Raw genomic sequence first — 16070 nt, forward strand, 5'->3', positions numbered from 1 at the left:
CTGCCAGCTCAGTAAATGGACTGCTGTAATATGAGCTGCAGGAAAGTTCTCTATCCAGGCCGCGGACTCACTTAATGTGATATGATCAACTGATTTGAAGCGTAAACTGGGGTTAGAGGTTAGTGTTAAAATCATCGATATGCAAGTACTAAGTGTGTCACTTGCACCACCACATAACAATTTCCCCCTCTTCTGTGACTGCCTGGTTTTCACGTTGTTGAATTTTATCCACAATTTTCTATTCAAATATATTTTCCAGGAGTCAGGTTTTGAATATTCACATGAAAATCAAAACAAGCAAGAACCAAGAAATTAGATACCATCGATATTCAGTGATTCCAACTAGAGTGTATGACGGTAGCTATGTCTTTGTGTCCCCCTGCCCTCTCTAAGGCCCTGTTTAGATGACAACGGTTTCTATAAAAACGGTACAGTCTGTCCTTTGCATTTTACAAAACTTCTGCGTTTATATGACAACGTTATTGAAACGATCCCCATTCACACGGAGCTACAAAATCTACTGGAAACGCTGTAGTATGCACGCCAGGCCAATGGGTGGCAGTGTAAATTTGCAAAGCAACACCACGGCTGAAGCGCCTCTACAACACAGTGATTACAAACCAAAACAAAGAAGACACAATGGCGAAAGCATGCACAGATAACTTTGTCTGGATGGATGACGAGGTGGAGTTGCTACAGTAACAGATCTACACTTCGCTTCAAATCAACAGGGTGAGCAGCACAAACAGAGCTCGGCATTGTTGTTGTGACTGTCGGCATGCCTAATGACGGGAACCGTAATGCACATGTGCGAAAAGTTTCCGTTTTCAGAGGAACTGCATATTGCAAGTTTACATGACAAGGAGACGCTGCTGTTTCCAAAATGTTGCACTCTGGAACCCGTTTTCAAAACGTTGCGTTTTCAGGCACCCAAAACGCCGCTGTCGTGTAAACGATCGGTCAAAATGTAGCTAAAGTTTAACGTTTTCAGTTGAAATCGTTGTCGTATAAATGGGGCCTAAGGTACATCAGAAAGTTTGTGGATGTAGCTGGAAGTCAGGATGGTGTGGAATCAGACCCCCAATACAAAAAGGATCGAATACAGGTATCGTTTGACTGAAGATGTTTGGATTCTACTTGGTGCGGGGTTATTTCAGCTGATATTGTAAAGGTATCGAGTACTGATACACAAGCCTACAGCTAAGCCTGAACAACTTAACTGGCCTCTCATTGGAAGATAATGATGTTTAACCTACTAAGGTGTTGGGTTTGTTGAAAATGGCATTCAGTCAACAGTCCCTTTTACACGGCATCTACAAGGTGGGAATTTCATGTTGCTACTCTGCCTCCCTGTTTTGTATGAAAGGAAAAATTGCAGAATGAGGGGACAGAGTTGTCTTGCCTTCAAGCCAGCACTGGAGGAAGGAAAAGCACCACAAAGAACTAAAGAAGCTTGTGGCTGAATATGTTGTGATTGAAATGTTGAGCCACGAATCACTCTCTGTCTTTCAGGAAGAGCCTGACATTTACCCAGAGGCACACATCTCAAAATGACCTTTCACTATGCCCCACCCCTTTGTGATGGTCCAACAAGCTATCAGAGTAAGCATGGAGCCCACACTGTAACTAACTGCACTCCCTGAAGAAATATTATCAAATTTGTGGAAAAATGAAATAGTGATTCCAGATAGAAGCAGACAGAGGGGTCTACAGTGTGTGTTTGAGGGATATATCCAGGATGTCAAACTGACTCAGCAGCAAAAACAGGTTAAAAAGACAAAGATAGTTAGAAGCTAAAGCCGAACTATAGGCCACAGATCACAGTGTAAAAGTGAACCACTGCATCACTGCCAACCGCGATATAAGACAATGAATATAAAGGAAAACTTCGCTGATACAGAACCAGCTGTGTGTCATCACAGTGTGTGCAGATGAGCGGTGTTCCACTTCGCCCTGTGCCACTGCCTGCAACCAGACCTCCACCGCTGGACAGGCAAGGATCTCTGGGGGAAGTCAAACAATATTCATCTGCGCTCAATGTGATGACACACAGCTGGTTGAATATCAGCAAAGTTTCCCTGCTTCCCTTCACTGGCTCCTGTTCAGCAGGGTAGGTCTCTTTTTCAGTGTTATTATCATTGAAAAGCAAAAGCAGCATGTGTATACATTCAGTAGGCTATATCTTCAGTAGCTAGCTGGCTAATCCTACACTTCTCAGGGTTTGATTTTGTTTTGGAATGGGGAAGAAAAGTACATCTTTTTCCAACCTCTCCAGGTAATGAGTATCATTAATACACAACGTGCCCCATGAAAAACATTTAGCTCCAAATCCACAAANCAAAACGTTGCATTTTCAGGCACCCAAAACGCCGCTGTCGTGTAAACGATCGGCCAAAACACAACTAAAGTTTAACGTTTTCAGTTGAAATCGTTGTCATGTAAACGGGGGCCTATATTCCAAGGTTTTTACGGGTCAGAGAACACAACGCAGGCAGAACTCTTCATGTTTTTTTTTGTTTGTTTTTTACAGTAGTAGTAGTTGTGTTTGACAGTTTGAATCGTGGAGTTGATACTTGATCATTTGATCTAATCAGAGCTGATCAGAACAACAGATAGGAGGAGCAGCTGCTGCAGTGGTGGATGAAAGCAAACTTTTAGACCTAGCTCAATGAACAGTTAAGTTTCACTTTTACTACGCCTGGCATTCTGTCGCTCAGTCTGTCCGCTCTGCATTCTGATAGTGTGGTGCAATGAATAACCGAACAGCATATATATTCCAACAGTACTCCTAATGAATGGTCCAGCTCCAAAAATTGAAAATTAATATGTTGTGACAGATGTTGATATCCTGGCAGGCTGACACACATAAGTGAATATGTGGGAAAGCCTGGTATTACTGGAATACTATTTTGAAAATCAGCGGGACATGTGACTCTTAGCCCATGTCATCTACAGCTACCAAGCAGCTACTAGGGCTGTAAATGCTTTCTGTATTTGTACTGAACAGTGACAGTATGGGTGTCACGGTCTGGTGCATGCAGCTGCATGCTGAATACATGGTATGTAGATTGATGCACATAATGCGCAACCAAAGCACACAAGTGCAAGTCCACCCCGAAACTTTTAGTTGTAAGTCGTTAGCAACAAGTACTGAGGTTAGCAGAACAAGTTCACTGCCGTCCAAGTCAGTCACATCAAGCACCAGAGCTAAAAGACCAGCCTACAGGTTCCCAGGGCAGCTACAACAGCACTAGAGAGAAATGTGTATGAGATGAGGACAATGTGTAGCCTTTGCTCCACGGTTGCAGGGTCTGTGAATGGAAACACATCCAACATGCTAAGACTCATTAGACAGCATCACCCAGATGTGCTGATCACCAGGATGACAAATGTTGGAGTGCATTAAATGTTCACATGTAGTGGAGATGGAACTAACTGTAATACTCCTTCCAATGCTCAAGTTTTATTTTTTATTGTGTGTTTTAGTTTTTTCAGTGTCATGGCATAAAAGATGCTTTTCAGTTTTAGAGCCTGTTGTGACCTGTTGCCTTTTGGGAAAGCATTTGTATAATATAATACACAAGTGTTTGAAATACTTAAGTTCACCAAAGTTGCCAGTGGACAAATTATTACCTCAGTCCCCAGCAAGAGGATCATGTCTGTCTTTGACACTTGCATTACTGTCTTTTTAAAGTAAATAAAAAGAATGTATCTTTAGGCATTTGTGTTTTTTTCTGCTGAATCAAGCCTGCACCAAACTGTGACTTCTGTGCAGTGTTACACCCCTGCTAGCTACAGTATGTAACCTGATTGGAAAGGAAGCCATGGTCTGTTAAGTGGCTGGAGTGGTAGTCTGTAACAACTTAAGACCAAACATCTAGCCAGCAGGTCACAGAGGCTACAATGTTTATGTCTCCAAAATCATCACTTATCAATCATCTTTCCCTGGGGACTAAGGATATCCAAAACAAACTGCATGGCAATCTGTCAGTTGACTCACTTTATGGAAAGCTGCAAGACCAAGCATGATGACAATATAACGTATGGTAAAATGCTGTTGCATTTGGTCACAACTTGTGGCATGGTTGATGACTGACACATTCAAAAAGTAGAGTAACTAAACTGCCCCTTAAAGTGAATAGGAGTCATCAGTAGACAAGACCCCAAGTCAACTCACATTTTGTCAGTCAAATGATTGCATTGTCTTTTTGTACATGGAGCAATGCAGAAGCGACAGCACAGCAGGCTGTAAGCTCTACAAACAAGTCTCGTCTCAAAATGACTTTACCACAAAACTGAGGCGGACGGCGCGAGGCCAGGCAGCGTGGTTGTGTCTGTCGGCTGCTCTGACGCTCTCAGCTCTGGTGCTGAATGTCAGTGAAGTCGGCTACATTACTTTTGAACCAAGAGCTGGTAAAACCTCCTCTACTGCCGTTCAGTGTGACTGAGTGTCGGGCTGACAGCCCTGTCAGCAGCCCAGCAGGCGAGACGTGTGGTTTATAACTGAACCATTATCATGACACATAGTTTTACTTTCTCTGACTGTGTGGAAATTAAGAAAGGCATTTAAACGCGAGTTGTATAGGTAAAAAGTGAGACTAACACAGGTTGATATAGGAGTGGGGTGACTGCTCTGCGGGTGCCATGAACTGACACTGGGCAGAAGAGGGAATAATCTATTTTATATTTGTTTGTGTATTTATGAAAGGACATCGGTCGAAATGTTGAGTGTTTAGAAGAACTAAAATATCTATAGATAAGAAGAAACATAAACCAATGGACCTCAAGGACATGAGCTGGATTTAGGGCTGGGCGATACGGCTTAAAAATAATATTACAATATTTTTAGGCTATATATTGCGATAGATACACAATATATATCGCAATATTTTGAAATCTCCTCTAAAGTACTGTAGACTAATAAAATACAAAATTATTCAAATGAACAACATCTACAATAAAGATACATAAGTACTGTTTTATGAAGTTAAATAGAGTACTGTTGATGAATAAAACAGTGTCACAATAAAGTTAAAGTACTGTTATAATAAAGTTAAATAATGTACTGCTTCATATTGCTCTGCTCTAAATTTAGCTGTTAGTGTGCAATTCTTCAGTTTTTTTGGATGCCTGCAGGGTCCAACTATAACGTTCACTGTCAACCCAACATTAAAGAATAAAGTAATTTCCCTTACTATTTAGTAGGATTTCTTAATCAAGAGGGGATGCAAGAAACGTAATACAATTAATTTTATTTTCACAATATATTTTTACTGTTAACATCCTATTTTGAAAAGCAGATGTAGACATATGAGTTTCAGTGCATTTACAGGTGGTTTGGCCACAGAGGTGCAATCGCTGGCTGGCTTGATACAGAAACATCAGATACTGCCTCTCAACCACAGAGAGGCATAGCGGGATTTGACCAAGCCTGGCTGACCGAGAAGAGTCTGCGGTCAACGTTAGCTGCCACTCGCATCACCGTGGTCAAACCAACCGAGAAGACGCTGATGAGCTGGCCAAATGCATTTACTGCTACGACATAACTTTTTACACCTGGTTTGTGTGGAGGAGCTGAGGCCCACACCCGGTGAAACACAGACAGCAGAGGAAAGAAGCAGCATGCCCGCAATGACACCAAAACACCTGTGTTTTAAAGCTGATTCCATTTTTATTGTCAAAGTCCGCGATTCCGTCCATGTTTTCCACACTGTGGAAAGGACTTTATATTGGGGGTGGCAGCCTGCCCTGCCTGATTGATGGGGACTTACTGATTTCGTTTATTCACTTTTATATAATAAATACAGATATTTAGAAATAAACATGGTATTTAAGGTTAAAATAATGTCCTGTAATCACGTTTAAGTGATGTTGATCTAGAGGAATACCCTGACTTCTTCTTCTGTCAAATAACACAAAGCCAGCATACATTGCACTTTCAGTCCAACAATGAAGGGGCTGAAACATCTGCTGCTTTCTTTGATAAAATGATAAAAAGCACCTGTACTCCAGAAAAATAGAAATTTCAGGGTCCCTCAGCAATACTAGCGACTGCCTGCTGTTAAAAATGAGATATTAATCAGTCACTGTTGTCTGCCTCTAACATCATAAGGCCAACAGAAGCACACAGTGGAAATTTTAACAGCTTTGTCTGTACATTAGTGTATTCATAAATTGAATTTGTCGATAATGGTTTCTGTTTATACATTCTTTATTTAAAAAGGCAGTAATGTATTCCAAAGGTTTTTATTCAGTCCAACAGACAAGGTGGGTAAACATTTCCCTATGCAAATGTTCCCTGGAAATGTTAAATGATGTTTGCTGACAGTGGAGGCACAGCCGTGGTAGACAGCACTTGTTCTTCCTTTTTGGAATTCAACCAGGCCTGGCAGAGCTTCAGCCATTTTAGAAAAACCCCACACTCTAGATTAGAGATTTTACTAACGTTATCTCCATCCACACCACAATTTTCAACTTTAAAAAAATCCCAGGCACACAAAATAGTTTGGGCTTTTTTCAAATTAGCAACCTGCACACAGTGCGAGGACAGAAAAAGTCAAATGGTGTGTTCAATGCTGGAGAGAATGTCCTAATTTTTTATTTTTTGTTATATACTTTATTAATCCCCATGAGGGGAAATTCAATTTTTTCACTCCGTTGTCTTTAACACACAGGTCCAAAATACACACACGCACAAACAGGACCTATACATGCACAAAAGTGGAGAGATGTCAGAGTGAGGTGGCTGCCCATGGACAGGTGCCCCGAGCGATTGGGAGGTTCGGCGCCTTGCCCAAGGGCATCTCGGCAGTGCCCAGGAGGTGAACTGGCACCTCTCCAGCCACCGGGGACTTGAACAGGCGACCCTCCGGTTCCCAAGCCAAGTTCCTATGGACTGCAGCAGCGGTAACAGCCACAGGCTGAGGACTAAGACTGTAACAATGCATCAGTCGGGATGGACATATCAATTCAATGGTCAACAATCCAATATCATCAATGCAAAATGAATACATTGACATATATCATCATCACTTTTCAGAGACAGCTTTATTTTGAAATTCCCATGACACATCTGTATCACTATTTCCACCCAATCACACATCATCCCTATTAAACATTCCAAGAGTGCTAGAGGCCTAGCACCACGCAGGTAATGGTACACATCCAAGACAAAGACAATGAGGATATGTACTGTTATTGTCTCATATGGATCACAGGCCCCTGGACTAGTGTTGTCACAGTATTGTAATTTCCAGTTTCAAAACAAGACTCTGAAAAATATTGATATCTGATATCACTTGCAACACCAAGGAGAAAGGCCGTAAAATTTTAAATCTGTATTAAAGGATAATTATAACAAGGCTATAACATGACAATGATGACTTTTCTTTTCATGGTCAGTGGCAAAGAACGGCAGAATGGCTGTAGTGAACATTAACAATGAGAAAGGGCACAGCTGGCAGCGCTATATCCATACTACAGAAAATCAAACCGCCTAGTCTTGGTCTGGTTTTAAAGTTCTTGGATTACATATTCCTAGGGATGCATGATATTTTAATTTTTGCCGATATTAGATATGCTGATATATAACAACTCATATGACCGATGACCTATATGACATACCCATATACTATGGAAAATTGTGCAACTTTCTTCCCTTAATCCTCTGACTGAATATTCCTCTCTATCTGTATGCTTGTACCCCGGGTTATCTTTATTTTTAAATACATTTACATTTATGTAGGCCTATTTACGTAATGCCCTGATTTAAGACCATGTAGGCTATTTGTGTTTGCATTGTGTAGTACTGTTATTTCATTGTCTGATTTATATTCAATTTTATTTATAAAGCCCAATATCACAAAATTACAGTTTGCCTCAGAGGGCTTTGCAGCATGAGACATCCTTCTGTCCTTGGACTCTCACAGCATGCACATGCATTTATAAGGAACGTTTTGAAAAGTCCCAAGATAAATAATATTCTACAGCCTTTTGTTTGCTATGTGTTTTTTTACTTTGTAGATGTAAAAACTTGTTTTTGACACCCTGACAAAGACCTGCAGTAGTTGCTTTTTGAATGATTTAGCCTCCACAATAAAATATTTTTAATACTTCCTTCCTTGTTTTCTATATTTTTGGAGTGCCTGGATTGCCTTCCTGTGTATCCTGTTTTTTCCTGTTCTCCATAAGCCACCGACACAAGTTTTTTAACTACATTTGATTATACAGAGCAACCAGTTGTCTCTCTATTTTTCTGAAGCAAATATAACAGTTTGTCGTATCAGCAGAAATCAGCATGTTAGCTGATTCCAATATTTGATTTTACAGCCAATATTGGACAATACCGATGATATGCCAATATTATCATGCATCCCTAAATATTTCCCAATTTATAATAATCTTGTTAGTTGTATACTGTATCTTGTTTGGGTCAGTGTTTGTTTGTAGCTTGTCAATCTGCTTTTTTCAGCTTCACTGAAATAAAATATTAGTAACAGCCTTCGTGCCTCCCTCACAGAGATCAGCCTTAGTGTATACTGAGTTCTGTTTATTCACCAACATTCTGTATGTAGATATGTAGGCTGGCCTCAACCTCCTCCATTGAATCCGGAGCTCTTCGCAGCCCATTCTGCTAACCACAAGCAATCCTTCCCACACACAGCACTGACCCAGCTTAAACTTCAACTGGCAGTTATTACCAGAGAAATGAATGTGGCAGAGAGGGGAACAGATCAAGTGAAATGTGGTCTGAGCATTATGTATGCAGAAATCACAGGAAACGCTCATAGTATGCCCATAATGCCACATAACATCCAACAGCCTAGTTGGATGAAATCCAGCAGCCCAAATTTTTTTCCCTGTAGTAATGGTTCAGGTTGTGGTGTTATGGTGTGGACAAGGTGAAGGCGGTCATGTAAGCTCTCGTGTCTGGGAGATTTCTTCAAGTCCCATCAAAAGGTCAGGAGAACAGAAGGCTAGCCAAAAGCAGCATGACGGTCAGATGAGCAAGCAGTCTGCAGTGGAATCAACATTCACTCCACACACGCAGCAAATATCCTGCCATCAAAGCGCAAAACACTGGTCTCACTTCAGTCAAAAATGAAAGTGATCATATTCAGAATAAAGCTGGTGTGTCAGTAAAATGACCTCCCTATGCTTCCATTTACAATGGGGAGATAAAGAGACGCTGTGAACCGGAGGGACACAGGGAAAAGGCAGAGAAAAAATCTGGAGGCTAACAGGTGTAGTAACAAGGTAAATCCTGTTTATGTGAAATGCTACAGATATCAACTCCAACACTATCAAACACTGGCTGAAACCTGCTGTGACAGTGGTGAAGTCAACCTGCTGGGCTGAGGAGATGATGTAGCAAAGAGCCTGTGCCACTTCAACTCAAGTCCAACTGGTCAAACTAACAGGAGGACACATTAAAGATCCCACCTGCTACTAACATTTGTGACTGGATATAAGCGGTGGGGGGTCAATTCAATTAAGTATTGCTAACTCTCTGTTGTTTTGTTTGTTTTTTGCCTCTTGTGTATTAGTCTGTGTCGCAGCTCTACATTTGGGGTTTTTTGCAGGTCAGTGAACGCAGCACAGGCAAAACTCTTCATGGGTTCTTTCTTTCCTCAGCAGCAGTTTGTGAAGTTTTGAGTCACTGGGTGGGCAGCTGATCAACAGATGAGAGGAGCAGCTGTTTGTGAGTGAAAGCAAACTTTTAGACCCAGCACTCTGACTGTTTTAAGCACTGTGCCTGGCGTTCTGCTGCTCTCTCAAGAAAGCAGAAAAGGGCGGACGATCCGAGGACACAGACTTCAGCTGCTTGAAAAGCGCCGGATCAGCAAACTTTCTGTTACTGCACGTACACAGATTAGACCCAGCCCTCCATTAACCCCAGCACTGGGGTTTACACCAGCTGAATTTGACTTGCTACAGCGGCTACAGGAAGGTCTATCTCTGGAGCTTCTGCCCACTTTCCTAAATATTCTCCACGCAGTGTGGAGAGTCAAAGGGGTCGTTGTGTGGCTAGCTAACTAATTTGTCTCATTTGTGATCAGATAACCAGGGAGAGTACGGCTGAGTGGACAAATGCGCTAAGCACAGCTCTGCAATAGAATTGTTTTTTTGTTTTTTTTAAGATATTTTTGGGGCATTTTTAGCCTTTATTCGATAAGACAGACAAGCGTGAAAGGGGTAGAGAAAGAGGGAGTGACATGCAGCAAGGGGCCACAGGCTGGAGTCGAGCCCGGGCCGCTGCGGCAACAGCCTTGTACATAGTGCGCCTGCTCTACCACTAAGCAACCGACGCCCCGATTTTACCTATTTTCTAAACAAATAAGAAGTAGAATATCAATAAGTGGTGGTCATTGTTGATGATGTCACAAACAAATCACTGTTACTGTTATTGCTTCCTTTACCACTTTTTATGCAGTGCATGGGAGTGCTGAAAAAAAGTCAGAGAGACTGACATAATGTGTTTTTGGAAAACGGTCTCATGTTCTGTCTCCAGAAGTGTACGATTTAACTTTTTCCCCACAGTCCAGTGTTAAAAAAGTATACAAGAATAGCAATAAAGCACACTACCAAATCGCAATACTTTAAAAAAAAATGCAATACATATTGAATTGACACCCGAGTAAAGTGGTTGTATCAAATCGGGAGAAAAGCCTATAGTCCCAGCCCTACTGGATACTCTATCTGGAACAAAACAAACAAACAAACAAAAACACTCATGTATGCAAAGAGTGGATTGAAATCAGAAAGCACTCCAATCAGCTATGTTACTCCTAGAGATGATCTGGGTTTCACATCTCAGCCAGGTTTAAATAACATCTGCCCAACAAGCTCAAATGTCATAGAACTCCACCTCCTCCTGCTGACTCAAGCTGTCTGTCAAAAACCTATACGAGTCCTCTGCAAAGCCAAAATGAGTAGAGCCCATGCAGCAGTAGTCCTTCTCGGCTTTTTTTATCCTGTGTTATGCTTCATTTTTATCCACAAAACTTTTGTTTTTTGCTTTATATACTGTTTTGTGTTGTGTTTCTGCCTATCCATGTTTTAGGTTGGAAGTTATCCAGCGCTACAGGGCCCAGACTGGCCACAATGCCCATATACTGTACAAATCAACTCCCTTCAAACAGCTTCATGTCTGTAACAGGGTGGAGCTGCATTTGTAATCTTATTTTGTGCACATTAGTCAGTGATTTATGCTGAACAGTTAGCTAAACTGGTTCTTAATTTAAAAGAGGTCATTGTACTTTGTAAATGATTTGTAATTACTGGATTACTTATTATTTTTTTGTAAAATGTGTTCAGATTTAATGATGTTGAATATGGGCTCACGATAGCAGCTGTTAACAGTTGCTGACAGCTTTAACTGAGAGATTTCAGCCTTTAAAATATTGATCAAACCAACCATTCATTCATCTTACAGCCACCACAGACACAGTGCTTCCTTGTAGTGTTTGATGCAGCTCTGCACAGCAGTGTGGCTTCACGTCAAGCTCCATCTGGTCCTCCCACAAGCGGGGACAGAGAGCCTCAGGAGGGTATCAGTGGGTTTCTGATGCATCATCACAAGCAGAGATGGAGAAGGAAGGATTCAGACAGGGAGAGGATTTCTTGCTCTACTTAGCACACTGATGAGGAGCCCGACCAGAAAAGCATCACCTCCTCGTTCAGAGTGAAGGAACACAACAGCACCACATTACATAACACTGGCTGAAGCACCAAAAGGGGATCTGCACTCTCATGTGCCTGACGTGACTGATTCTAGCTCTAGTGATGGTGGACGTAGGGAGTTACTTTTTTATATTCCAGCCCTCCATCTCCTCTTCTTGCCCAGTGGGATAAATTAAAGAATGATCCTGTTCCACCAGCACTGGGGCCAGCTCAGTGTATCAATAAGCGAGGGGGCTGATGGATCAATGATCCACAGAATAAAAACACACCGGACTTCAGAGGGTTCACAACATCTAACCTTTCTGAAAGAAAAAAAAGGAACAACACACACACACACACACACACACACACACACACACACACACACACACACACATCTCAGCAAAACCTAACATTTGGCACAATCATGTCAGGGATCAGCTGGTTTTATGTTAATGTATGTAAGTATGTGTGGGTAGAAAAAAACATCTAAAAAAATAAAGTGTCTGCTGAGGAGCTGCTGAGGCAGCCGTGAGTGTTTGTTGTGGACGTATGCGGCTGGAGTGGCGCAGTATGCCGGGTGCTTGAGGGTGAATGAAGAGGAGGAAGCCCTTTGACTAATCTCTGGGGAAGATAGTGATCTTACATGCAGGCTGAACACTGTGTGCTTCTAGAGGACTGGTAATATAGGCTCATACAGTACTGCCTGCACCAGTCAGCTGCAACAACAGAAATCCTTATTGAACACAAAATCCATGGACACTTGTTTCACAAATATGAACTCATTCTGACAGACGAAGGTGTAACTACATTTTCACCAATGCCTACATCACAAAATACATTTGTTTCTATATAGTTTCCATGAAAACTTAACCTTGTTACTGTGTGGGCTCCCTAAAAATTAGTTTATACATCATTTATCACATGCTTATTGATAACTGCAATATGTAATGGGCTAGACTTCACATTACACCCTAACCTTTTATTTGCCACATCACACTGCATTCCTGCCATGGAAATTCAGCTGCACACTCATGATCCAGCAAACTGGCAAAAAGCACAACATGGTTTGAGACACCAAGCAGCTCGACACAAGAATGAATCTGATGCCAAGTTCACTCAGAATGCCTGTTGACTGTACGCAACATGTCTGTCACACATCGCAAGTCCTAAAAGAAAAGCTCTGAGCAACAAGCCTCTGTATGTATCAATCTTCAAAGGTCTTTACACACATTATTTTAATATGTGCACTGGATGGCAATTTCACATTAATCAAACCAAAATATACCCCGATGGATGGGAATCACCAGAGGTCATGATATGATATTATTACAATACATAAGTCACGATACAATATTACTGTGATTTTAAATGTGTCGTGATATGCTGAGTATATTGATAAAATATATTGCAATTTCTTACCTTTGTATTAACTATAAAGCATGTCCCTAAATGAAAACTTTGGCATCATCTGTTTTATCTAATAAGATATAGTGTCAGTCTGTTTATCTCACTTTACTGATTTTAATTGCAGCAAAACATATCTTATGGACTGGAAAATTGATTACAGCATTCTAGTAGACTACCAAAAGCTTAATTTGTATTTGTGTTATTACAATGCGATATTACCAAAACAATATTGCTATACTATGCTGAATCGATCCCCCCACCCCTAGAAACCATCCTTAGTTAGATCAAAGGACCAAACATTAGAGATGTCAGTGTAAACACTAATTCAGCAAACCTTACAAAAGACTGAAAACTACACATCTTCACTAAGAAACAGCTCTTGAAACAGCCTTTTTAAAAAACACTACAGGACACTGAAATGATCCAATAAACTTAATCTAATTCAATTATTTCAGGGAGTATTTTGTTTTATGCAGATAGAGCCATACATTATACATACATTACACTTTGAATAATGACTTGGGGGAAACAAACATTGAGTAATTGTGTGAATAATTAACACCTGATATTTCACAAAAGCCTAATATCAGCCCATCCTACTAGTCTGCCACTAACACCGACAAGAGGTGCTCTTGCTATCTGCTATGGATGTGTTCCAGACTCATTACAGCATCATAGTAACCAGTGTACAAACTGAAACACGATGCAACCTTATGACAAACAAGTTGTAGCATTAGCACAGAATTATACAGCATGATCTACAAAGTATTGTTTAATCAGCATGACCTAAATAGCCCACAGACTGTTGTGTGACCTTACACAGCAATAAGCCTGTCACACTGTCTCACTGGCCGCCACAAATCAGACTCAAAGAAGGTACACCAAGTCCTAAGATCGTTATTGCTGATGAGACAATAGACGTTAGTCACAAGCACTGAAAAGACGAGGAGACTGATCAACATCCACAGTAAAGTACAGGTACACTTGTTCCTATGGAAGGATCGATTAAACTGGGAATAAAACAGCGGAGGCAGTGTTGCTGGCTGCTAGCCGTGTCTACCGGCGTTTCGTTTCTCTCCACTATAATGGTGACGGTGTTAGCAAACGAGTGAGGTGTAAATCTTTATAAGGCGACTTGCAACATTTCACGGGATGCTATGAAAGTTAATGTTACTTATACTGTATACCCTAACTTATTTTTTACTTCTGCTAACATTACAATTTCCATACAGTAACGTTAGCACAGTAGCGGTACATAATAAAATGAGAAGTATCGCAATTGTTAGATGATAGCAAGTTATGTTAGCTAACTTTGTTACGTGTTTCAGTTGCCGGTGTTTCGTTGTAACTACTGATAAACTTTAAAAGACGATGTAGTTGCTCTAAATAAACGAACCACTTAACGCTACCTGATAGTATATCAAGGAGGAATCGCACCGCCTAACACATAATCTCATACAGTACGTAGCGCTAAGCTAACAAAACTTAGCACTCAAAGTTAGCTAGCACGGCTAACGCCATCCCTTGCATATGAAGTGATATGGCGGAGGCGATAATGAAATTAACCGACCCTACCGACAATGCTAGCCGACCAGCTTTAGCTTGCTACCCCAGACGTCTCTCGCATTCATCGGATGCTGACCTCTCAACAGCTAACTTAGCACTTTATGCTAACTAGCATTGTGTTCACTTCCAGGACGGTACCATATGTACAAACTCCACGTCCAAAAATGTGACAAATAACGACTGCTTCGCTTACTTGCAACTACAAATACAATTGTGCAAACTCTAGTATCCACCAGGATGCATTTATTTTACATTAAATATAAACTTTCGGAGCCGGTTCATGCTGCTTGGCAGCCGCTCGCCGCGGGGTAACATATTTTGGTGGACACTAATCGGGATATCTCGCCAATCTGTTTTAAAAGTTGATATATTCTAAAAATGAACTCGTCTTAGTGTTTTATATTCATGCCGAATGTCAGAGGAGCGTCCCCAGATTATTACAACAGAGTAGGTAACTCTGATAGTGTTGGAGTTATTTCCATTTGCCCATTAGCTAAGTCACATTACATTGTTGGAGGGTTTAATAGATTTGACGTTCTTCCATGCAAGAGTGGACGCACGTACAGACGCTAGGAGCTAGCATTAGTTAGCGGCTAACCGAACAGACAGCTAGCGGCTAGCTAGCCACCTTGCTGTCTAAACGAACAATCACGTTGTGGGGGGGTGTCTTAAAAATGTAAAACATTCCTTACCTCCCACTCGGTACATGTTGGCCGCCATTCTCTCGTAACCTTTATCAAAAGCAGTCCCAGGGTATTCCCCGCTTGGGTGGAAAAAGGTCGATGGGGATCTATTTTATTCCTTCATTTATCGTAGACACCCCCGCCGTGAAACAAAGCCGGCTCCGGACACAACAAGCCGAGATGTGGCGGGTAAAAAGTTGAAAGTTTCCGTTAGTAATGTTCCGGAGGTTATCCCCAAAATATTCAAGTCTTTGTTGTCGGTCCCTCCGACGACCTTCCTCTCCTCTTCCTCACTCACTCACTCATTCACACACAGCTAGCCTGTCTCTTACTCCACTCTTCCTCCCATCCTCCGCTCCCAGCTTCATCCTCCTCTTCTTCACCTCCGCTCAGTTCAGCACACACACTCGCACACAGAAAACACACACTCACTGGCCCCCTTCGCTCGTGCGCACATCGTCATCTTCGGATATTGTCGTCAATCTCCGGTATCTCACAATTAACTTTAATAAACAACCTGTTTATCATATGAAATATAAACACACACATGGCTACAGATGTAAAACTTCATATTATTTTTCTTAAGTGCCCAAAGAGTGATTCTCAAGTGCTCTTCAGAGACCATGAGGTTATTTAGAGAACTGGTAAAAGGTTTACATACAACAGAGTCACATATTGCACACATGAACAGAAAGTGAAGAAAGTAAAGTTGTTGCTACACCTAGGAAGCAGGAAGTTGGGAATGCACGC

General features: G+C 41.4%; 1 protein-coding gene across 1 annotated transcript in view; it reads right to left on the reverse strand.

The window, feature by feature from the left end:
* mta2 (metastasis associated 1 family, member 2) overlaps positions 1-15730 on the reverse strand; it is a 41545-nt gene extending 25815 nt beyond the window's left edge. The window contains exon 1 of the mRNA XM_050066530.1: positions 15330-15730. Coding sequence (XP_049922487.1) covers positions 15330-15357 — 28 coding nt within the window. The 5' untranslated portion in view covers positions 15358-15730. The remainder of the gene's footprint in view (positions 1-15329) is intronic.
* Between the last annotated feature and the right edge of the window lie 340 nt (positions 15731-16070).

The sequence above is a fragment of the Epinephelus moara genome, chromosome 17, assembly GCF_006386435.1.
Source record: "Epinephelus moara isolate mb chromosome 17, YSFRI_EMoa_1.0, whole genome shotgun sequence".
Classification (NCBI taxonomy): Eukaryota; Metazoa; Chordata; class Actinopteri; order Perciformes; family Serranidae; genus Epinephelus; species Epinephelus moara.